Source organism: Petromyzon marinus, chromosome 6 (genome assembly GCF_048934315.1).
Source record: "Petromyzon marinus isolate PM22_M1 ecotype Great Lakes invasive population chromosome 6, UKy_Petmar_22M1.pri1.0, whole genome shotgun sequence".
NCBI lineage: Eukaryota > Metazoa > Chordata > Hyperoartia > Petromyzontiformes > Petromyzontidae > Petromyzon > Petromyzon marinus.
The window spans coordinates 6,732,768-6,758,507 of NC_133672.1; the positions used below are offsets into that span (position 1 = coordinate 6,732,768).

At 44.7% G+C, this 25,740-nt stretch overlaps 1 protein-coding gene across 1 annotated transcript in view; it reads right to left on the reverse strand.

Moving 5' to 3' along the window:
• Nucleotides 1-1,073: 1,073 nt before the first annotated feature.
• The window catches only part of LOC116939620 (glycogen phosphorylase, muscle form-like), a 54,054-nt gene continuing 29,387 nt past the window's right edge, over nt 1,074-25,740 (reverse strand). Inside the window, exons 6-21 of the mRNA XM_032948241.2 lie at nt 22,736-22,867; nt 21,628-21,739; nt 20,124-20,206; nt 18,150-18,293; nt 16,967-17,059; nt 16,698-16,844; nt 15,632-15,795; nt 14,566-14,680; nt 13,690-13,791; nt 10,780-10,927; nt 9,455-9,513; nt 8,579-8,720; nt 6,731-6,938; nt 5,226-5,360; nt 4,250-4,316; nt 1,074-2,544 (exon numbers count right to left, since the gene is read on the reverse strand). Coding sequence (XP_032804132.1) covers nt 2,362-2,544; nt 4,250-4,316; nt 5,226-5,360; nt 6,731-6,938; nt 8,579-8,720; nt 9,455-9,513; nt 10,780-10,927; nt 13,690-13,791; nt 14,566-14,680; nt 15,632-15,795; nt 16,698-16,844; nt 16,967-17,059; nt 18,150-18,293; nt 20,124-20,206; nt 21,628-21,739; nt 22,736-22,867 — 2,034 coding nt within the window. The 3' untranslated portion in view covers nt 1,074-2,361. The remainder of the gene's footprint in view (nt 2,545-4,249; nt 4,317-5,225; nt 5,361-6,730; nt 6,939-8,578; nt 8,721-9,454; nt 9,514-10,779; nt 10,928-13,689; nt 13,792-14,565; nt 14,681-15,631; nt 15,796-16,697; nt 16,845-16,966; nt 17,060-18,149; nt 18,294-20,123; nt 20,207-21,627; nt 21,740-22,735; nt 22,868-25,740) is intronic.

The following is a 25,740-nucleotide window of genomic DNA, read 5'->3' on the forward strand; positions in this document are numbered from 1 at the left end:
TACGGGGAGGGAGGGGGGTGCGTGGTGTGGTGAGCATGTGCGTTGTGTGGTGTCTTGTGGTTGCGAACGAGCGTATATTTTGCCCGCGCGTGCGCGTTCGCCGTGCACATGAACTGTGAGCCTGTGCGTTGTGGTGCCCCGCGTGTTCTGTACGCGTGGGCCCTCTCGCCGTTGCGCAGCTCGTGGTTGGCGTGTACGAGAAGGGCACCGCGGCGTATCTGCGAGTTGGTTAATGCAGCAAGTTAAATCATGCCCCGAGGAGCAGCAGCGAAGGGGGGAGAGCAGGAGGACAGTGGGTCGCAGGAGAACGGGGAGACGGGGGGCAGTCTCCCTAACAACCCTACCCCTCGGCATGTCGACATCTTTACCCTTTTACCCAGTAAAAATGGTAAATTACCTTACCTTGCCGAGGCCTCCTAGTCGCGCCGCTATTTCACTCGTGGCGCACAAGCTTCAGCGTCGCAATGCCTCGGGGAGACCGAGGCGACGGGCGTGATAGATAATAAGCTTGTGACGGCACGGGGTCACGGCTCTACTCTGCAAATTCCCGAGAACTGTGGCAAAATGTTAAGCCACGATTGCGAGATGTTAACTATCTCGCCTGGTATACAGATCGTGGGTTCGATCCCGACGCCTGTATATTTGGAGTTTGCAAGTTCTCGTGTGCGCGTGGATTTTTCTCCGGGTCCGGTTTTTGCCTCCACATTTAAGAACATGCGTTTAAGAGTATTTGGCTGCTATAAATGTCCACAAGCCACTTCATTGAGTTATCATTTGTGGCCAAGTCGCTTCTGAAAAAGAGCTATAAAGCTCACTGGGTCTTACCTGGTAAAATAAAAAAATATTTTAGTTTAAACTGAAGAAGTGGCTTCTTTGTGCGAAGCTAGCTACAATTTAAAGAGTGTCACTAAAAAAAATTGGTGGAACACGGAACCTTGAGTGTGGCTGTATTTTTGCCCAAATGTGTATGCACGATTGAGAGAGTTGAGAAGGCCGGGGGGTGGGGATGATGGCTGTTTACCGAACTACGCAATTTTAAACATACTACAAACATCACAAACACCAACACAAGATTTTGCACTTTGTCAGGATAACCTTTATTTTTTGCTTATATAGTTTCTTTAGTCATTTATTTGCTGACCACTTTACAGCCAGGGCCTTTGCTAATCATCTGTAACAGAATGTACACACAGCACTTGGGGATGCGTCTTGCTCGATGAAATAAAATATGGAACAGATATGCAACAGAAAAAAAACCTACAGTTATTTCAACTGTAACACAGCATAACCATACTAATTAGCAGAAGATCCAAGCTAGAGATGGAAAGAGACCGATGGTGATAGAAATGTACAGATATTAAGCAAACAATGTATACTGCACAGCCTGAAATGTAAGGACAACAGGTGTGTATGGGTAAATAATGCCTGCATATCAAAACGTGTTTTGTAACAGCTTTAAAGATAATTCCCTGACTGGGTTTTCTGAACTCAGCACATACTGCCTTTAGGTGGTGATTATGCCACATTAGAAATGTCAGTTGAGTCTTTATGTACTACACATTTCAAGACATTTTGAAAACAATGAATGGCAATGCATTCATTCAGCTCTCTGAAGAATATTAAAGCTGCCTAATATCCAGCGGGGTTACAACTGTCATTACAGCAGCGTTCAATTCAATCATAACTTTTCCAGTTCGGGGTCGAATTAGCCAATCATCAACCTTTCATATGAAAACGAAATACCACTTTATGGGAAGTCAACAGTGGTAATGCAATGGAGAAAAGGGTTCCCGACACAGGAATGTGGAATTCCCACCACTGGCTCAGGGTCACCAAGATGGTGCGGAAAGTTGTTTCCCCTGGCGTGTACATTGTTTGCAAGCACCAATCGCCAGAATAAAACGGCACAATCATTTTCTCACCATTACCAGGTCACTTTTTCTCAGCCGAGCATCTTTTCTGTCTATCCAGCTGCATTTTCAACATACAGTGCTCACTGTTGGGAAATAAAATGTCAATACACGATATTTAAATAACAACGCTAAACCTTCATGTTCGTCAACACAAAATTTGTATTGTGTTTAAATTAGTTATAAATGAAATGTAAAAGGGGCATTAGCTCTAAAGTTGCTCTGGGTCTTCCTATTTCATGAACCAACTCATCCAAGTTGGCAAAATTCTAACTTTGAACTTAGCGATGGAAAATTTGCCAGGGGCGCGACTTATACGAGGCAATTTCCAGCGGCGGAACTGCTCCCTTTATTTTTGTCATTGCCGCCACCCGGCTGGCTGGCATGCAATAGGGGCGAGGTGGCATTAGCTTCGGGTGGCGGTAGGCGGAGCTCGGCACTGCCTCCCGCGCTACTTCTTGGCCTTGATGGGCACCGCGTCGATATCGCGGACCTCATTTGGTGCCGGGATCTTCTTGTAGGTGGGCTCGACGCCCCAGATCTCGCGCGCGTACTCTGAGATGGTGCGGTCGCTGGAGAACTTGGCAGAGCCCGCGATGTTGTGAATCACCTTCTTAGTCCACTCCTTCGGGTTCTGCTCGCAGGGGCGTGGCAGAAAAGATAATAAAAAGGCATTGTCAGATGGCTCAAACATTTTCTCGTCACAGAATTGAGTACAGCTTCCACATTTTAGAATGGTGTCTGCCTCTCTTGCTTGTCTCATCATCACTTTGTTACCTTCCTTTTGCCTTTACCACCACCACTTATTTTGAAGTAGAGTCGATCATTGATTAGCCAGCGGCTTTGGGGGAGGAGAAGGTGCCAAATTTTAAAAAAAACGCTAGATAATCACACTAAATCATTCTTTAAAATAGCTTTTTCTTGCAGATTCTTGTATGACATCATGTTTTCAGGTGTCATTATGGTTTTTTATTTAACTATTTGAAATTGTCATAAACGTACAAAAAGATAAAAAGAAATAACCTACCGTAAAAAGTTACTGTATTTACTTTACCATGCTTACTACTCCAATCTCGAAGACTCTGCATGGGGTGATGTAAGTACTACGCTCTTGTTTCAATAAGTGTTTGACGGTCGCCGGACTGATGCAGCCTTTAGACCAGGGCTCTGGCGAATACCGAATTACACAACTCACTTTTTGCCAGATCGCATTGTATATTATGTTTTAATTACTGTCGTTATCAGTCATGAAAAATGTATATACATGCAGTATTTCATTGTCGAAGTTGTATACAGTGTATAATGTACCATATATATTTGACACTGAAATCAAGCATAGCTACTTTTTTGTCATGCACATGGTGTAGATCGCTGAACTGGAACAGGCTTTGGAGCGATTTTGCCGGTTTTGCCGGATCGGCCCGGGACCACCAGATAATGTTATAAGCCGGATAATCGATGATCAACTGTATGTATGTATGTTGAACTTATTTCGCACTGTACATAACCAACCGTGATAATTGGAAGTATATTAGGTAATTCCACTTCCATCTGCTCGACCTCATAGCCTTTTGCACAATCAACACCCAACTTCCTAGGTCTGCTCTAAGTCTCCCATCGGGCTTTAGGTCTTCCCCTTGGGTCACAATCACTGGTTACCACTGAAGCTCCTGTCTTGGTGACCTGCCCTCCTCCATCCTACACTTGTGCTCCTCCCATTATATCCTTTTATTGATCACATTTTCAATGCAATCCTACCACGTTCTATTGAACACTTCCAAGTTGCAATATCCTCTCCTCCCCTGAAGGCATCTCTACTCATAAACCAGTTATCTTGCTTAAGCACGACTCGATGATCCTTAGAGTAACACATACATTACTCATGTCTCAAACAGATAACCCTAAATAAAATTAAAAAAAAGCTCATCCCCCTCCTTTTTTTAAGCAGCTTACAGGAAAACTCTTCTTATCCAAATTAATGTGGGGTTGATAGGGGCAGATCCTAGTTTCTCTGTTTGAGAACAATACTTCATTTGTCAATGTGTGTTGGGGTGAAAATGTGGGTCCTCCTGCCTCTTCGAAGATGCCTAGCCAGCGTTGAAGAACAGGAAAAATTAACCTTGAGAGAGGTTCTGGAGAACTCCCTCTCATCGAGGGCCTTCTACCAGCAGAGGCGTGAGCAAGAATTTACAGGGTTGCACCTTTTCCGTGATCATTTTACTAAAAATGTCCGCAACACGGAGAACATTGACGAAAACCAAAAACAACAAACTCTAATTATCTGTCACATGAGTACAGAGTGAAACATTTTCTCTATTGAAATGAAAAGAAGAAAATACCTGATAAAGTGCACTGACTTTATCTTGAGCCACCATGTACGACTCGTAATCGGCAAACACCTTAAACCTGGTAGAGAGAATGAACAGCACAAAGCAAACATGCATCACGTGCATGAAATACCCACACCACTGGACTACGTGGCAGGCAGTATATGGCAGTACAGCAAGTTGGCTTCTGATCTATATTGTGGATTTTTGAGTATTTCTTTGGGAATATTGGTTTCCTCCCAGAAGCAACAAAAAAAATACAATAGCTGGCCGAAAAATACCAAGCAAAACCCTGCTCAAAAGAGTATTGAGGCTCTTGGATTAATTGGAACTGTCCCTGACCAAATTACCCAGAATGTGCCTGATTTCACCACAACTAGGAGGCTAAGTGGATAATTGTTTGGGTGAGAAACCACCTTGCACAATCGGGTTGTCATAGGGCCTGTGGGGCTATATTGTGGGCAGCAGGAGGCAGGGCAGTCAAATCCATTGCCATGCTCACATGCTCTCACATCCATGCTCCCCATGTCCACTAACCTGCACTGACTAGCGTAGCGACGTAACTCCCTACAACTCACAGTATGGGGAGGCACTTATCCAGCCATGGATCGACACATGATCTGTACATTATTGGAATTGGTCCAATCGCACTGTAGCACAGTGCGTAACTCGTGATCGAAAGGATGAGTTCACATTCCGATTGGGAATTGACTCGGCAGATCATACCTCCGGAGTAGATATAATGCATACCACTTTGTGGTGAGCCAACATTATTTGTCTTATGGATAGACTGCGCCCCCCTCCGTCGAAACGTCGAATTTTCTCCACCATTTCATGGCCGTCGTTGGGAATATGCCGCCACATGCCCACTTGAGCATGGGAGACGCATCAACTTGATCTTCATCCACTTCAAAGCAGGTCGGTTCCAGGTAAACACTACGGCGAGGTCGTGAGCGAGCTGGGCCATGTGCGGCTGCCTGAAACTCACCTGTCGTGGTGCATGAGCATGTTGACAATGTCCTTGAAGAGGTCGGGCTGCTTGGGTGAGAAGAAGCCGCTGCTCAGCTGGTCGATCACTTGCCGCAGCTCAGGCAGCTTGTCGTAGTAATACTGCGCGTCGTAGCTGCATTTGGGTTTAGAGGAAAACAATCCAAAAATTCGATGCTATTTTAGTATATTATTGAAACAACATCGATGAAGTAAAACGCAGAAATTGGAATATTATTCTGTAAATAATATACATCAAAAGTCACCTCGAGTCATGGCTAAAGGCTTCGGGAAGATTTGCCGTTGTGGGATTTAAACTCCCCAAAACGTTGCTGGACTGCAAAGACTAGCATAGAGCAGCTCCCACTGTGCACTGCCTGTCGTGACGTAGCTAGATTCAAGGGGCTCAAACCTTGTAAATTGAGGCGAAATGCTTCTCGGTTCGTTGTGGGTTACACTTGATGTTGCACACATGCCTCATGATGAGATTGCATAGTTAAAAGTTACCACATTTCTTTAGGGGCTTAACCAAGAGACAGTCTGCGGGGCAACCCATCACTACCAGCCCCACCAAATGTATAGCCATGCCCACACTGATGTTGGGCCCCACCGACTGGTCATTGGCCCCACCGACTGCTCATTGGCCCCACCGACTGCTCATTGGCCCCACCTAATCCTCAGTCAACCCCGCCCACTAGTCAGGGAGCCCCTGTCATTTTGCCCATATTATGTGTTGAACATGAAGGGCCAGAACGAAATTCCAACAACAACAAATCGGGACACCAGAACAGCCTTTTTAAAACTGAGACTTCCAGCCAAACTCGAACGCTTGGTAACGTTATGTATAGTGCAGTAATAGTGTGGAAATTATCTGGGGAGAATGTGGCGTCCTCAGTACCTCTAAAAAGTACACATGATACGGCAGTCGTAAGACAGGACGCCACTGGAGAGCGCTGTAGCGATGCGCCTGAAAATCGTATTTGATAATTCAATTTTTCTCATGAGCAAAGCTTCAGACTTTTGAAACAATGTCTAGGTATGTATCTACAAAACCACAAATAGCTTTTGGGTTGCATAATCCTTCAAGAGGGATTACGCTCAAGCAACATTCACGTTCATCGCGTGCTCTAGGCCTGTCTCAATCATGATCACACAAGTGGCAAGTTCAGATTAAATTAGGATAGTTAACTCGACCCACTTTCTTTCCAGCACCGAAAAATTATATATATTTTTTGCAAAGCTTAAATTGGCCATACGTTAGTTGTTTCCTGCCATGAGAACGTGGAATTATACTGGCTCACAAAGTACTAATGGAAATTGATGAGTGCCGCCCCATTGTTTGAGCAGGAAGCCAATTTGACTTTGACTTGAATGTGACCACTAGAGGGCTCCCCTTTAACTGTGGGGTCCCACTGTTGTTAACGTGGCCCCGTTCAGGGAGATCGGTCAACCTTGACTTCAATTGACAGTGCCCACAGCAGCACCGCTGGGTTGCCGCGAGCTCACCCGGTCTTGTCCATAGCCTCCACGTCGGGCACACGCATGCCGAAGATGAAGAGGTTCTCCTCTCCGGCCTCCTCCGCCATTTCCACGTTAGCGCCGTCCATGGTGCCGATGGTGAGCGCGCCGTTCAGCATGAACTTCATGTTGCCCGTGCCAGACGCCTCCGTGCCGGCCGTGGAGATCTGCTCCGACAGGTCCGACGCCGGGATCACTGCGCGGTGGAGCACACGGTGGAGGGGGGTGGGGGGGGGAGCGACACGAAAAAGAAGCGAGTGGACAGATACAGGATGGTTTAACACGTAGGCTTTCGCGACCAATATCCATAATAGGTTTTTTGGGTTAGATCGTGTAAATATATAAATGTGTCGTTAAACCCGCCACCACCCGACACAGCCAACTAGTAAGGGTTGTCACGTAAACAGAACGTGCCAATTCGTCACTAGTACAGCTTACCGGTTTGTGTTGGAGAGCCAAGCCGCAACATTTACAATCTGAGTACGACGTTTCGCCAGTAATTCCAACTAGCTTCATCAGGTGACAGCCAGATTTGTGGAGAAGTCCACCTGTTTCGTTCCTTATATAGAGGCGTAGATGTGGTGACCAAACTTCTGCGCTCTTGAGTCAACGGACATTATGCATGCACATTATGTGGACTCATTGGTCTTGTCATTCCTGTACTTTGTGTGTATTAAAATAGACGTACCAACGGAAATCCCTATTGAAGTATGGTGGCATGCAAAGGCATGCATTTAAGCAATGTATTATTTGATTATCCGCTTCCACGCAGCCCGAGTCGGTAGCTATCCGAACGGTTAAAATCATTTTTCTTTCTTTACATTTCAATAGATTATCTAATTAGTCTTGGCCATTAGTATTTAGTTTTGCACCGATCTTCAACATTATCAAAATCTATTGAGTGTCCTTGTTGGCATGCGTATTCTACTACTGCTGACAGTTGTATTTGCGAGTATTTAATATTCCTTTGGTGTTCTTTTTAGTCTCGTGCTGATCATTCGTCCTGTTTGTCCAACAGGATGGGTTTTAAAAACAGTCAGCTGCCTCTACAGTCATATACCTACTGCAAGTTCAAAACCTGGTTGGGGATCGATTCGGCCCATCATCCTCAAAAATCCATAGGATTCATAGCACTAGTCAACTATGCTTGTTCTACAAACAGATTAGTTGGCTCAGGGCCACCGTCCAAACTGAGAGCTGACCTTTGCTGCATTAACACTGTTTCAACTGACCTGAATAGAAGTATCAGAAGCTTTATTTAGACTGGAGGAATCCGATGAACTTCGAAGCTCTTTTTCACATGTCCAGGTATATTTTGCCTGCCTCTCCATAGAACGACTGCTGACTTCCCAATAAGCGATACCCATTTTAACTAACCCCAAAGAAATTATGAGCAGACACAACAACTGACTGGGAATTTAACTCATCATTTTCCAATTTGCCAGTCAGCCATTCTTGCTACAGCACAACCCAGAAAGACCTTCAATCATAGGGTCAAATAAACTCCCCAACTCAAATTGTAACTTCTTATTCTTAATCAATTGTGTAAATTCCACATTGCTATAGTGGGGGTAAGTTTCTCCATATGACTATCAGTGTTGACTGCCCATAAATGATGCTTGCTTGATATAGGGACAACGTTAATTTTGACTCATAACCTTATGATTGCGAGCCGGGTGTGTCTAATTATAACCATCCAGCCTTTGTGAAGTGTATGTCAAGTGGTAACAGTGGCCCTTATATAATCCAGCAAAAAACATCCGCTATAAATCCACAATGAAAACACCTGAGGACCAAAGCTCTCAATTAAAAGCAAAAAAGCGTTGAAATCCCCACCTTTCTCGGCGAGCGAGACGCGGTAGTTCTCCAGGAAGATGAACTTCAGGCGGTCGCCCACCTTTGGGTCATGATTGACAACGTCGCCCACCGCGGTGATGAGACGGATGATCATCTTGGCCATGTGGTACCCGGGGGCGGCCTGTGGGTGGCAGACGATAAGAGCAGCTGGGTGGCAGGCGGGAACAGGACAGACTGTGAGAGTACTCTCATACCCCACCTTCCGTCGATGGACCACTCCAAGGCACCTTACACAATATGATCCACAAACAACTATACTCGCGCGAGATGCGTCTGATAATTTTGCACATTCAACTGCGCGATGTATTCAAAAAAATGGCAGTCATAGACATCTTTTTAAAAAATGCTCAGAAGTGAAATTGTTTAACGAAAGTCTTTTAAGTAAAAGAAATATCAGCATGTCTCCCGGCTCGAACGAGCAATGGAGCAGGGCTCTTTATTCATTGGCAGACCTCTGCCAGTGGGGGGAATTCTTCATTCCAGTCTCGCCACACGACAACCACTGTTGAACTCATGTCCTTCCAACTGTGAGCTCGGTGATCACAGCACAGTGCTACCTACCCGGCATTTGGATTTAGGGTCCTGCCATTATCCGCCGCACTAACGAATATGGATGACACACACCCAAGGCTGCCAAAACCCCAGTAAATCAATTTTTTAATACTCACGTTAAATCAATTTTTTATAAGTGGTCACCAACTGGTTCTGATCATATATATTTTAAAAAATCTCAGTGCCCAACACTCGGGCAGTGGAATTGTGTTCTAATGTATACGATTGGAGCAAGTTGGTGGGCACTGTACGAACAACTGACGTACGTGTGATGAAGAAAGAATCCGCCGCACTACTGCTCACCTTTCCTCCGATCATCACAGTCCTTGGGGCATAGTGCTTCTTTGGGTCCTTCTTGATGCCTGCAGCAACAAAGAGAATTTCATATTACCACATGAAGTGCCAGATCGGACCCCCCTCTGAGACACCTATAGCCTTTTCTGAAGCCCCTTCTGAGCTCCCCTCAGATCTAAGGCCATGTGTATGTGCGTGCGTGCATTTTTGAGCGTGTGCGTTTGTGTGTATGCGTGTTCATGTTTTGTCTCCGGATGAGTGGGCCTGCGTGCATGCGTGTATATTGGAAAGCACATGTTGACAAGAGCATATACATGCGTGCATTTGTTGGCATATGTGTATACATTCACCTGCAAGAATATTCAACATTACGTTCGCTATCCCTAATATGCATTTTAAACTCGCATAGATAAAATTCACTCCGTGGTAAAGAATGGTCTCCCTAAAAAATTACACCACAGAACTACTTATGAGGTGCGGGCGTCCTGCGAGGGTACAGATGCTACACAGTAGAGATCTTAGTGACAATCGTGGTTACGTAGGGCACTACTTGAAGAGAAAGGGTCGGTACACGCTTCACACGTCGGAAACGTATAAGAAAAAATGCCTGTGATGAAACATATAAAGCATGAATACCCCTTCAAATGCCTTTCATTCGTGATTGATTCGTACCCCTTTGAAATGCTCCACGAGAGGTGTTTGTTTTGACGCAAGTGCTTACGCCACTGCTTGCAAGAGGGCCTCCGTTAGAGGGAGCTCTAGAGGGTGTTTTGGCCTACTCTTCCATACCTGCCAGACGTCTTGGAAGAGGTACCCACAGTTTACACCACAACACACGGCCTGCCGGTCTAATAACTGTAGTGTGTTCGATTATACAGCTGAGTGGATAGAGGTGGGGCCATTTAATAAACCTGCCTATTGTTTTAACTACCGTGGCGGGACACCGAACCGGCGACCTCTGGATTGCAAACCCAGCGAGCAAGATAAACCATGCCACCACGGCAGAATTCCTGGCAACAAAACCAAAGCTGCGCGTTTCCGCGTGCACAGCATGCGTATGCAAGTGCACTTTCACTGTATCGCGCGCTTTCAGATACGCTTCTGTAGCCGTCTGGAACACTCTCCCTTCCGATGGTAGGAAGCCACTGGAGCTCTGCCCTTTTAAATCGATGGAGAACTCATTTTATTTGCAACTGCTTTTTGTGTTTAGTTTGTTGTCCTGCCGCACCTCCGATTAGCACGGTTGGCTACGTACGGTGCGAAAGAAGTTCAACGTATACATACAGGCTGCATGTGTGCGCGTGTGCATGTGTGTGTGTGTCTGCGACTCTCACGGTTGTAGAGCGTTATGACGTGCAGGCAGTTGAGCAGCTGGCGCTTGTACTCGTGGATGCGCTTCACCTGGATGTCCATCATGGACGCGGGGTTCAGTTTCAAGCCGTGCTCCTTCTCGTAGTACGCCGCAAACTTGATCTTGTTTTCCTGTCGCCAACCAGATGGAAGTGCGGGTTACGGCAGCAGCGCAGTGGCGCGATGGAACACGACGGCGATAACAAAATTGGAATTCAAGAGAGTGTCAGGATACAATAAGTCAAGTGGGGAAGCGGTGGCACAGTGGTCGGTGTAGTGCACGATGAGCCGGGCGATCCGAGTTTGTTTTCCCGGCCATAGAAAACATCGGTGGCGAGTCGGAACGTCTCCTGGTCACTCCGCCTGCCACCCCCTTCACCAAGCTGCACTGACTCGTGTGGTGAAGTGTAGCCAAACAACCCCTATGACTTTTGATTTAAAGCTTTCGTGACTGCAGTAATTCATATTCTTAGTTTTTTCGGTAAAGTCACGTTGAAGAGAAACAACAAAATAACAAAATATATATAAAACAATAAAAAATTCTCACGACGTTTCGACCATAACTCAAACGGTCATCATCAGGTGTGTTGGTTTGCATAAATGTATTTTTAAACGGCACATTTATTTATTTATAAAAAACGTTGGCGTCACGCGCAGCGATTTGGCAGTTTGCCCAGGACTAGTCCATCTATTTTTTTTTTTAAAAGAGGAGGGGGGAGACGAAATTTTTTATAATGTATGCTGTCTGAAAGCCACTGTAAGCGTGAACAATCAATTAAGAACTGAAATGGTTTATCAAATCTTTCCAATGATTGCTAAGATAGAATCCATCTTCTCGGTTGAAATTGTCTTTGTGCTTGTATATGTGGATAGCCTCATGAACGAATCTCTCATGGAAGCCAGATGGTTTACAAAGAACCTCCGTCTTGGAAAAGTCAATGGCATGTGAGCCTACTGAATTAGAACAATGATCTGCTACGGCCGAGGTGTTGGTCCTACCGTGTTTAAGGTCTGCTTTATGTTCACGAATGCGGTCCGAGACATGGCGTTTGGTTTCTCCAATGTAACTACTACCACAGAGGCAACTTAGTTTGTAGACACCAGGGTATTGTATGTCCGGAATCACATCTTTTACAGATGGAACCAGATCACGGATTTTATGTAATGTGTTGAAACGGACCTGGATCTTGTGTTTATTCAAGATTTTGGAGATCTTTTTTGTGATCCCAGCAATGTAGGGTAAAGTGATGGTTTTGAAAGGCTCCTCAAGAGGGTTCTTCTTCATGGTTTGAGTGATAGCTTTGCGGATTGTATAGTCGGAGTAACCATTAACCCTAAGAGCTTGGTGTACGTGCTTGAGTTCACTGCTTATGTGTTCCTGGTCGGATATGCATTGGGCTCTATGATACACTGTTTAACCAATACACTGTTTAACCAATACATACTTCACTTGGAATGGAACTTTCTACAAACAAACTGAGGGCACCCCAATGGGCTCCCCCCTCTCTCCAGTTATAGCTAACATTTTCATGGAGAAATTTGAGACTGACGCCATCCAGACTGCCACTCTGCGCCCAACCTTATGGAAGAGGTACGTGGATGACACTTTTGTCATCTGGCCACATGGCCGGCCTGCTCTAGACCAATTCTTCGACCACATCAATTCCATACACCCAGCCATCAGATTTACCATGGAAGTCGAAATAGATGGCAAGATACCTTTTTTGGATGTCCTAATTAAAAAGAGACCTGATGGTTCAATGAGCCACTCTGTCTACAGGAAAGCTACCCATACGGATGCTTATCTGAAACCGGATTCCCACCACCATCCATCACAGAAGAATTCTCTCATCAAGACTCTGTATCATAGAGCCCAATGCATATCCGACCAGGAACACATAAGCAGTGAACTCAAGCACGTACACCAAGCTCTTAGGGTTAATGGTTACTCCGACTATACAATCCGCAAAGCTATCACTCAAACCATGAAGAAGAACCCTCTTGAGGAGCCTTTCAAAACCATCACTTTACCCTACATTGCTGGGATCACAAAAAAGATCTCCAAAATCTTGAATAAACACAAGATCCAGGTCCGTTTCAACACATTACATAAAATCCGTGATCTGGTTCCGTCTGTAAAAGATGTGATTCCGGACATACAATACCCTGGTGTCTACAAACTAAGTTGCCTCTGTGGTAGTAGTTACATTGGAGAAACCAAACGCCATGTCTCGGACCGCATTCGTGAACATAAAGCAGACCTTAAACACGGTAGGACCAACACCTCGGCCGTAGCAGATCATTGTTCTAATTCAGTAGGCTCACATGCCATTGACTTTTCCAAGACGGAGGTTCTTTGTAAACCATCTGGCTTCCATGAGAGATTCGTTCATGAGGCTATCCACATATACAAGCACAAAGACAATTTCAACCGAGAAGATGGATTCTATCTTAGCAATCATTGGAAAGATTTGATAAACCATTTCAGTTCTTAATTGATTGTTCACGCTTACAGTGGCTTTCAGACAGCATACATTATAAAAAATTTCGTCTCCCCCCTCCTCTTTAAAAAAAAATAGATGGACTAGTCCTGGGCAAACTGCCAAATCGCTGCGCGTGACGCCAACGTTTTTTATAAATAAATAAATGTGCCGTTTAAAAATACATTTATGCAAACCAACACACCTGATGATGACCGTTTGAGTTATGGTCGAAACGTCGTGAGAATTTTTTATTGTTTTATATATATTTTGTTATTTTGTTGTTTCTCTTCAACGTGACTTTACCGAAAAAACTAAGAATATGAACCCCTATGACGACAAGCTACTTATCCAGCAGTGGATTGACAAGGGCCTTTAATTTTTTTTGTATACACAAGTTAAAGGAACACGTACCTGCTTGACCTTGGCAATGTCACGGATGAGGGCATCATCATTGGCAAAATCCTTCAGCTTGTGCAGCAGGTTCAGGTCACGGATGAAGTCATCGCCGATGCGCTGTGGATGCACAGGACACGCAAAGCACACACAAACAAAGCGATGTTGAATTAATTTATGCACGTCAAAAATTTAATATCACCTGGATTTTTTAGGCACCTAGTCAAAACTGACATTGTTTTAGTGATCAAGGCATACAAATAGACACAGTCCTAAACCATAAGATTCCAGAGTAATATGTGAAGGTCAGTACTGATATAACACTAATAGGACAGGAAGATGCTACAATATTTGGCAATAATTTATTCTGCGACAGAAGTGTTCCCAAACAAGGCAACACAAATGAGAGATTTGGAATTTTAGGCTAGGCTCAACATTACCCTTCAATTAATGGAAATGCTGTGAATGAATGCCACGACACCGTTAACAATAATTGTTATGGGTCATACCTTGTTGCTAACATGTGCATATCCAATAGGTAACAACTAAAATTAATAGTTGGAACTCCTAGTCTAGCTGGAAGAGTAATCTTGCAAAGAGAATATCTGGATCTGTTGACTGAGACAACAAGAAGTGGGTTTTACAAATAATAAGCACAGCATATAAGGATGATGCTGTCGTGTAATGGTTAGCACACTGGACTTGCAATCCAGAGATCGCCAGCATGGTAGAGTAGGCCAAATGAGCTTTGGAGGGGTGCTCTAAAGCTCTGTCTAATCAAGTCCCTACTGCCAGCAGTGAAATGAGCTAGCGAATGCAAGGCTGCACGTAAGCATATGCAGAGTGTCTACGTAGTATAGTGCGGGTGAGTTTGCAGAAAGCGTATGCGCTCACCTCCGCAATGACATCAGCCAGCCCTGGGTTGCAGAGCAGCAGCCAGCGGCGGGGGGTGATGCCATTGGTTTTATTCTGGAACTTCTCGGGCTCAATCTCGTAGAAGTCGCGGAAGCTGCGTGTGTGGTGGAACAAATAATAATCATGGTGATGCACTCGCACTCATGTTGCAGCCAACATCTTTTGGCTGCTGCTGTAGTCACATAGCACTTGGCCAACAACTGGAAAATCACGAGTAAAACTCAGTCTGTAAATCCTCTGAGGTCCCATCCACAGTGGTTGTGTAATGGAGAGAATTGCCCCACCATGAAAAACATGGAATTTCCACCAACAATTCAGGGCCGTTAAAGTGTCCCCATGCTCAAAACGGGGTTGGGGTTGCACTCATCTTTCCTGATGCTCGTCATGCACGGCTGCATCTCTCCAATTACATCCCTGAAACGGTGTAGGTAATTCCACATTTCCAAGACAGGGACGTGTGACTGCATAGTAAAATCACCGTTGACTTCCGACAAACAGGTAGCACAATATCACTGGTTTTACAGGCCACACTCTGCTAATAAAATGTACTGAAATCAAAACCGGTGCAGGGTTTTACTTGTTTTTAACGAAAATATATATCTGCATTCTACTCACTGCAGACGGCAGCTATCGCCATGGGAAGACACTGCATTCCCCGTTTGGATTATCTCCATCTACGCGGGTGCCGTGGTGTAATGATTATCATACTGGACTTGCAATTGAGAGGTCGCCAGTTCGATCGCCTGACGAAACAGTTGAAACGCTTCTGTCCGCCCAGCAGTATAACAGTTTGTCGATCGGCAGTTCACGTGTGTATGGGGTAAAGCGTGGGCACTCCCACCGTGCCATTTCTTTCCAAGCGTCTCGCCAACCTTGGAAGGGTACGGCAAAATACTCTCTCGGGGCGCTCTCTAGAGCTCCCTCTCGCGGAAAACCTTCTGCCAGTCATGGCGCGAGCAAGACATTGCAGGGCGCCGAGGGCGCCGACGGTGACGAATAAAGATGGCAACGCGCGGAGACTTCGAGTGCCTTACTAAGCACTCACCATGTGGCCTTGATGATGTCGGAGTGGATGCGCGCGACGCCGTTGACGGCGTGCGAGCCCACAATGCACAGGTGCGCCATGTTCACGCGCTTGGTGCCCTCCTCCTCGATGAGCGACATGCGGCGCATGCGGTCCATGTCTCCGGGGAACAAAGCCGAGATTTTCTGCCACATCACCATGGAATTAAAGCAAAAATATAATGTAATATTATGGGGAGGTGGGGGGAGTATGGTTTGTTTTGCACCGTCATTAGTGGCAGCTCAGCTGACACTATTAACTCGCAACACATGTGAGAAGTTAATTCAATCACGGATGGCTGGACACCAGATCTTGTCAGTGTCGACTGTGCTCCATTGTGTTTCTCCCTTATTAAACACTAGATGGCGTTTGTATAGTTCTCACTCGTGATCTGGTTGAAACCATCAACTCGGTATGCTTGAAAACTTTACTTTATGAGTGGTTGAAACCAATATTCAAATCCAGTTCTATGCAATGATGGCACTGTGCTTTGACGCAGGCAATAGGAGTCCCCTGAACTGCTTGGATAGCTGTTACACTCATATTAATGTATACAAATCTTTGCTCAGTGAGTGGGGCAGGACCAAATGAAGTTAAAAACTAAGTTCATGTGACAGGGTTTTTTGTTGTGCAGGCATTATAGATCAGGCTGACACCATCAATTTGCTAAGTTAGAGAACTGTTTATTCATGCATGGCTGCATGGATATGAATCCAAGACATCGGCTTAGGATTACCATCAAAGTCAACATCAAAGTGTGCCTCTGATCAAACCAGCAATGGGGCAGCACTCGTGTCCATTAGCGGCCCTGAGCCAGTGATATAAATTGCACATTGCCATGGCAGGGGCTTGTCACCGCGTAGGATGACCACTGTTTCAACAGAGGGATACTTGTTTTATTTACCCTCGTGGGATGACGCGCTGGGTCAACATTAGATTTGGATATGAACTCGTGACCTTCCGTTTGTGAATTCGGCACTCAACTGCTGCGCCATAGTATAATTATATCTAATAAGATGAGAACAAGAAACAGAGACTGCTCTCTCACATTGAGGTGTCGGAGGTTGATCTCGTAGATGATCTCCAGGTGGCGGGGCAGCAGCGTCTGCAACAGATCGATGGGCCAGCGCTCCAGAGCCTCGGGCAGCACCGTGTGGTTGGTGTAGGCACACGTACGCTTGACCAGGTCCCATGCCTGTGCACAGAGGGCACACGCGCCGGCTCGGTCTCAAGCGTCTGGGGTCACAGGGAACACACACTTGTGCACGAAAGCGTACATTACACACCGTGCACCCCAATTACACGCGCAACACTTACCACGTCCCACTGCATGTGCTCGAGGTCAACGAAGATTCGCATGAGCTCAGGGATGGCGAGGGATGGGTGAGTGTCGTTCAGCTGGATGGCGACCTAGAGGGGCAGCAAAGAGGTGCGCGAGTGTGGGAGATGCAAAGATAATGAGGCAAAGGAAGGTGTGCACATTGACATTACTGCACATAGGTTTTTGGGGTTAGATCGCGCAAAAATAAATGCGTCGTTAAACCTGCCACCACCCGACACAGATTATTAGTAAGGTTTGTCACGTAAACAAAACGTGCCAATTCGTTCCTGCAAGTTTGACAAAGAGGCTCTTTACATTTATTACCAGTGATGAAACTTCTAAACCACAGTAAAAGTGTATTTGTGCTCCCAGTGTTAAGTGCTGCACCCCTCTGTTAGCAGCCATGAGCTGGTGGTGGTCATTTCACATGCCTGTGGGAGGCAGCCAAGTTTTTGTTCCATAGAACAACCACTTCTACTGTCAGTAAGTTTGTAATTACCTACCTCTGCATTCTCACTTCCTACAATGACAAAGCAGGAACCCACTCCCTTACCACTGCCATTGCATGTTTCAGATGTTTATCTAAAGCCCCGGTTTCCAAACTTGTTGCATACTTACAAGCTATAGAATAACCCAGCCATTTTTTGTAGTTAACAGACCTCTTTTAGATTCAAACTGTTTACTGACAAACCTTCCCTATTTGCACATCGACTATGTTCACATCTTACTATTTACAATTGTTTCTGCTATTATTGTAAATGTTGTGGATTTGCTCTCCAACACACAAGTGTGCTGTACTAGTAACGAATTGGCACGTTCTGTTTACGTGACAAACCCCGGGTGGTGGCGGGTTTAACGACGCATTCATATTTACACGATCTAAACCAAAAAAAGCTATATTATGTGTATGTTATGAGAGTCAATATTCAAAATAGCCGGCGATGCATGTGCCGTCCTGTATAAATAACGTAAAATATGGGAAGGAACATATTTCCCCATCTAATACAAAACTTACGACTATTCCCAACGAAAAGACTAAAGTTCAAAACCTACTCAACAAGGGGACCTCCGACTTACGCATTCGCGTGGAAAGAACGAGTTTTTGTCCAGTCAAGACACTGAATTGTTGCCGAGAGGGATTTTTGCGAAGCGTCTCTCTGCCCTGAGCACACCCCCCACCTTGTCAGGGAAGGTGGCGAAGTCGACACGCACGGCCTCTCGGCTGCCGAATTTGGACGCCTTGAAGCGGCGAACGATGTCTTGCAGCGTGGCGGCCACCACAAAGTACTCCTGCTTCAGGCGCAGCTCCTTGCCCTCGAAGAACTGGGGTGACAAAGGGGAGGAGAGGGGTCTCTTCGAAAGGAATCCACCACAAACACCAACTAAAGACGCTGCGGCACAATGCTCAGACCTAGTGTGATACAGTTTCAAATGTTTCTATCAAAAGCAGAGATACTTTTGTCACTGGCAGGCAAATGCCCATCAGCAGGACGGTGCTGTTTACACCTCGTGCTGCATGGCAACAACAGTTGCCACTGGGGGTCCCCCCTTGGCAAGACTGCAGCAGGGCATTAGAATAGTTGCGATGAGATGTGATGCAAGGCGCTTTGAGTTGCCTAGGCATTTAAGCGACCTATAAATGCCAATACTTATATTTGTTTCAGCACTTGGCTTACTGTAAAATATATCCATGACAAAGTCTCAATAGCCTCCCTCCACTCAAAAGAGTGTGGGGGTGGTCCTGAGCCAGTATTAGAAACTCCATATTCCTTTGTCACCGGGCAGTCTTTCCACAATGTTGTACTATTTTGGTGACTTAGGATGGATGAAGAGTAAAGTTAACCCTGGTCTGAGACTTGCACTCGTATCCATCCAATCTTCAGTCAATTACTGTGACCGCAGCACCTCCTAACCAGATCAAAACTAGTAAAAGATAAGAACTGTCCCTGTTCAATTGCTATATATAAATATCGTAGATGTCCGCAGCATCACCCAACAAAGCAGCACGTGACACTGCTCACTGCCAGTCACAGCAACTAGATCATGTTAAGAGATTGTTTTGATTGAATACATTGTATAGTCATGAGCCAAGTTCTTGTGGACAAAGCACATCTTGCAATGCAGCATTCATTTACAATATTTACTTAGCTGCACTGCCTTGTGTTTTTCATTGGTATTGGCAGGGGCATTATAAGCCAGCTATCAGATAAATATTGTTCCACTATTTGCACAGTTGTCCCGAGCCATTGAAATGTTTGCTCATAAATATTTTCACAAATATCAATGCACACGAAATTTAGACTTCAAACTTTCGTGACTGCAGGAATTCATATTTTTTGGGTTCTTTCGGTAAAGTCACGTAAAAAAATATATTTAAAAAACAAACTCGCATTTCGATCGCAACACAAGCGGTCGTCGCCTGATGACCACCGCTTGTGTTGCGATCGAAACGTCGCGAGTTTTGTTTTTCTATATATATTTGTAAAAATAAAAATTTCATTTTTAGTTATCTACGTGACTTTACCGAAATAACCAAAGAATATCAATACACACCGTCAGGCACTCAACACAGCAAGGATTTGTTTTTACTGCAGTACTGCTGCTTTCCTGAACACACAATAAATTATTAGTTCATGCTTAATTGCTAAATCAGGTTATGCGAGCAGGGCATATATGTGTATAAATGACAAGCGGTCACATTTGGCTGAGGGCATGAGACCCAGAAAAATGACGCAATTCCAGGTTTGGGAATATAGCCGTTAACAATACAAAGTAAAAAAAAAGCACTGTTTTCCTGTTCAACTGAACACGAGGAAGTGCTTATGTGTATTGCTGACTGAGCAAGTCTTGAAAAAATCCACATTACTGTGACAAGATCCAGTCACTCCACAAAACAACCACCATTGACTTTCCGCAAAATGGTGATAATTTTATTTGATCTCAGAGGGATATGAATTCATGCCTTTCCAATTGTAATTTAAGCACCCTAACCACGCAGTTACAAGTCCGATCTTAAGAGTACACTCAACACAATTGTAATTCGTGTATTATCATACTTTATGGGTATCGAAAACCAGAGCAAGCATCCTGCAGGCACAGTGACTGCTGCTTCCATTGATTATAGGACGGCTTGGGGTGGAGGAAACTGCTCACGTTATCGTTGGGGTAAAGCACACGTGAGATGTTCTCCGCCAAGTTCCTGTCCAACACGGCCTGAATGTAATCACCGACGTTGACTGCACATCGCAGAGGACAGAAATGACAGCATCACAGGTCAAGAAAATGAGGCCATCATGGCCCGTTCTAGTGATGCAACCACACCATGCCACCATTCCTGGACCTCCCATTGGCACGGTTGGCTAAGCACGGTATGAAAGAAGTTCAACGTACATACGTAGTCTTCAGACAGATCCCACAACTTTGGCATGGTCGGCAACAGTACTCCAAGGTCTGCTCTTACAGTTTCCCACCACCTGGCTTCAGGTCTTGCTTATGGTTACTTTTGGGTGCCACTGCAAAGCAGTTTCTCACTAACCCAGCCTCCTCCAGCCTACACACGTGTCCCAACCTTCCCCCTCATTCTTGTTGAATCGACAATGCTCTCTTTTCACATACTAGTCTAAACTTCCAAGGCAATCACCCTATCCTGTCGTGAAATTATTACAACCTCTCGCTGCATCTGCACTCTTGGGATTAAATATTTCATTAGAGTAACTTCATTAAAATACAGCTCTGAAAATGGCATTTATATGAACCATGTATTCTAGATTTGAAGCTTTCGTGACTGCAAGGATTCATACTCTTTGGTTTTATTCGGTAAAGTCACGTAGATAAAATAAAACAAAATAAAATAAATAATATTGTTTTATTTTATCTACGTGACTTTACCGAATAAAACCAAAGAGTATGAACCATGTATTGTAATCACAGTTGTCAAGCCGAGTGCCTTGGCATATGACGTAAAGTGGCCAACAACAAAGAGATACAGAGCATAGGAGGTTAGAGGAGGGGAGAGGCTTCTTGAATTGAATCAGGCCCAAGGGTTTTTGGAGACAGATGAAAGACAGGAGTTCCATAGCCGAGCTGTACGAGAAAAAAAAAGAGAAATGTTCCATCCTGCAATGTGGAAACTGGTGTGGATGAGATTTGTCCAAGAAAAAGAGAGTACCAATGATTTGCTTTGGTAACGAGTGTGTCCATTTTGTGGCGGGGTACCCGAGTATATGAACGTATTGGTTGTACGCCGGTGTGTGCTATAAAAAAAAAAGTACATTTTTCGCAACCCCGGTCTGAAAATCTTGCGGGGTGAGTAAAAATCAGTTCTCGTGATGTCGATGCAGTCGGAAGATGAATGTCAGTTCAAATGTAGATTTTAGAGTGTTTTATGAGGACCGGTGTGTTATACCCCATTTTTATACGGTGAGTTTCTTTCCTGTGATGCATATTATTTCCGAGCAGCATGGAGATGCAACCGACAAGTCAAACATAGTTTTTGAATCCTGTTCAGTAGTTTACTTTTCTGTTTAATTCCAAGTTGAGCTTATTAGTTTTATAGGTCATCCAAATAAACGCCCGTAATGAGCGTACAGGGTAATTTCTCGCCGCCCACGTGATTGCAAGGATGCGCTGTACACTAACGATGCATCGGCCTACGTACACTCCTGCAGGTTGAAGTCATTGGGCGCCTTGGCGGACCACAGCCTCATGGTGTTCACGGTGTTGTTCTTGTAGCCGGGCACGGGAGTGTCATAGGGTAGCGCCAGCACCAGCTGTCCACGGACAATGCCGACAACGCGAGTGCGTGTTTGTATGCGAGGCAAGAACAGGCACGCACAAACATGCACGCATGTATAAATGTAGACGGGGAAGGCACCAATCAAGTCACAAACACATTTATAGTTTGTTGTTTAACCAGGTGAGAACTCAAGAGAGCAGGATATGATCTCATTTGCAAGCATAACGATGGCTCACCAAAATGACTCGAGCAAACTAAATATAGTACAACAATGCAGCAAATATAAATCAGAACAAAAACAACTGTCTAGAAAAATGCCCAAATGATGAAATATTTGAGAAATGTGGACTTGACCATTTTCCCATCCCTTAATCGTAAAGTTTTATATGAAGAAAATAAAAAGATACACAGATACACCTATGAAGGTAAATCTGTGCATATGCTTGCCTGTTATGTACGTAATAATGTATCAATTAATCAATTAAAATTAATTGTTACGTGAAATAACGTGCGTATACATTGAATGTGTCATTTATGCTACATGTTACATTTACATTCATGTTTATAGAGCAAATAAAACTGTAGAAATGAAACATAAAAGCGAAAAAGTAATCGAGTTAAATTACGACAGCAAATCATGAGAGTTCGTAAATGCACTGCGAAGGGTAAATCGGTCTGTGCCTGGTATATTTGCACTAGTCTGTCCTTGTAATAATGTGCCTGTGTGTCTGTACACTACGAATGCCTGTGTGGCTATCTTTCTGTGCGTGGCCAAACACCTGTGTACCCACCCGCCCACGAACATGCATGTAACCGCCAGCGGAATGGTATGGTTGGCAATTGCCAAGGTAGAACAAAAAAAAGGATGGGGCCCCCTGATCCAATTTCCCTTTCTACACGTAGCTCGACACCTGGACCGATGGGCAACGGCACAGTCGCATCGATTGCACACTTGACAACTGCACCACACCGCTTGCGATGCGAATGCTCGTGTGCCCGAACGCCCACACATGGGGCGCCATGGTCGTACCTGCGTGTTGGCCCACTTGGCGCCCTCGGCCGTGTGTTCCACGTGGCCGTAGTATTGGACGGGCAGCATGTACTCGGGGCGCGCCTTCTCCCACGGGTTGCCGTAGCGCAGCCAGTCGTCCGCCTCCTCCCTCTGCAGGAGGGCGCAACACGAAGAAGACAAAGATCCCACCGTATAGCCTTAGACTGTAGGGGTAAGTACTGTTGGCGAGCACCTATGAAGGCCGGCACGGTACACAAGGCACACGAGGTGGCGGTTTGAGCAGCACCACGCTCGATCGCCTGTCTCCTTAGTGGCGATGTTTACACACCGCACTGGCTATTCATGTGAGGCTAATAAGTCGACCTAGGGGAGACCCAGCACAGGAGGCACAAACACACGCACATGGACAGGTCAAGTGGTCCGCTGTCGTTGTTTTCTTTTTGTACCACCCCCCCCCAAACCCCGGGGAATTTGAGCACAGGCCCAAAGGCCCAAAACATCAAGCGGCCAACAAACGCCACTATTGAAGATATACGAGATAATAATTAATGTTTGTTGGATTGAGTAAAATCATGAGAACCTGGGAAAAAAAGACCATGGGAGGGAATCATGAAGTCTAGCAGTGCAAGCAAATAATAAGTGTTTAGACCGAATACAGCATGGATGAGACAAAACAGTCAGTCTGATAGACTGCATCCCCAACATGGGCTAAGGAACAAGTGAGCTTAGTCCATGGCAATAGTATGTATGGTGGTACAGATAAAAGAGTAATAAGGAGGCGAATGACAACTGGTGAGTGAGTTGGAAGAAAAAAAATCAGTGAGTGCTGGACCAGCAAGAAACCCAACCTGAGCTCTCCTTTGCAATGAAGATATGTTGCCTTCACATGTTCCCCTTTATTGTATAGTGATGACGAATAATATTAATTGCCGTGAAACGGAACAAAAGAAGAAAACGAGGGAGGTGAACTACTACAAGTTTTAAAGTTTCCAGTTTCATTTATTTGGTATAGCCCTGTGAGCCATGCGGCTCTTAAGGCCGTGCAGTCTAATAACAGTAAGAAAATGAGGAACCAATATTTCCCCATTTTTTAAAATTCTAAATGAGCCATGTTGAACATATCACTAGGCCTTGAAATACAATGGTATACAGTAAAAGGGGTAGGTCATTTCAGTGTAAGCTACCTGGATAAAGTTCCTAAACGTAGCACACGGGTATAATGTCATGTACAGTTACAGATGGGCCTCAAGGCAAAGAGACATCCTTTGTGTTGAAGGAAGGTAGCAGAGCCTTAGCAACCCTGACAAAATAATGCACTGTTTCATCAGACCACACTGTGGCCGAGTCAACTTGACAACCACAATTATCCCGACAGGATTCCATCGTTATAATAGTATCCTTTATTATCCCGAGGTCCGAGTCTCATTGCCTCAAATTTAGGCGGGGGGGGGGGGGTATCTCCCAGTTGAGAAAAACAATAGCCCGGTGCCCATATCGATTACAGGCCCAAAGCCAATGGTGGAAATTCCACATTCCTATGGCGGGCAACAGTCATTCTACAAAAAAACATAATTTTTGTCCTACACAGTGATATTTTTTTTCAGGAGAATCCCTTATAAGGATGTTTAGCATGCCCCTTTTATATAGTGTTTTGCATGTGGGGTTAAAAGGTCACATCTAAAAGGGGACGAAAGTCCATACAGATCAGTCAGGAAGCTCTTTGGTGTGCCAGCTACCGGCTACCCAGCAGACCCACAGGTTAAGAGTTTCACAGCACATGATGAATTCCTTCATGATCCACTAACATGGCGTGGCTACTATGAGAAGTTTAAACGGTGATAATGATTGAGTAAACTATGAATGCATTCGCATTAGTTACAACTAAATGAGGACTCCTTAGACCAAACCTTTCTTGTGAATGTGGAACTGGGGTAAAAGTCTAACAACCAGCTTGGAAGGGTGAATCAGGCATTGCAAACGTGTGCATTAACCATCCAAGCTAGATCATGCAGACATCATGTGCACTTTAAACACGGCCTGGGAAAACTTCTCCCCAATTCATATAGCATGTACAAAGTTAAACGGACACAAACATAGAACCTGTCGTATGACTTAATACATCTTATGTTATCTCATGTCGATTTATATAGCGTGTTATTCCAAGGCACTTTACGGTAAATATAAAATTGTACATGAGATGAAAGTGGTTGAAATAGAGAGTAGGAATTATCTAAAGTGGTGTTGTAGTTATGGTGACAGAACAGGTGGGAGTGGTTAATTAGGGGTGGTGATAGGGGTAAGTGACACGGGTTGGAAAAGGCCTGGTCGTAGCTGGGGGTTGGCGGCAGGGAGGTTGCAGGAGCAGGATGGGCAAGGGAGAAGAGATGGGGGGTTGTATGGGAGGAACAAAAGCAGGTTCGTGAAGCCGATTGTTTTTGCACGTACTACAAGTGTCATGAGATTGTGGACTTTCCATCAATGGATCTAGAGCAATAACAGATATCAGTGCTGTCGCATAACGAATAAGAATATGGACTTTAAGTTATGGCACTTGACCTTTTTGCGTGATACAAGTATGCAATTTGGTGGATAAGTAACACATTAATTTAATCAGGTACTGGCATTCAAGCATGACTGCTTTTTTAGTGTGTAATCAAATTAGCATTAGCAGGTATTGGTTGATTACTTAGTGTGCTTGTTCCATTGGAAAATGTTTAACAATTATTGTAAAACAATTAAAAGGTGTAAATGATCATGTAAGTAGCTTGAGTTCATGAAATTAACCATAACAATAAAAGCACACAGATCCCACTACAATCCACAAACTCAAAAGCAAAGGATAATTTATGAGTTTAGATCATTATATATGCTAATTTGAACGATAAACGTAAAAGAGACTATTGTGAAAATTCCAGATGAAATTTAACCTCGAGTCATCAGTAATCTGACTACTGTTCAAAAACAACCCTTTCAAACGCTGCTCACACACACAGTGCATTTATGCATTGCGGTTCAGAATAACG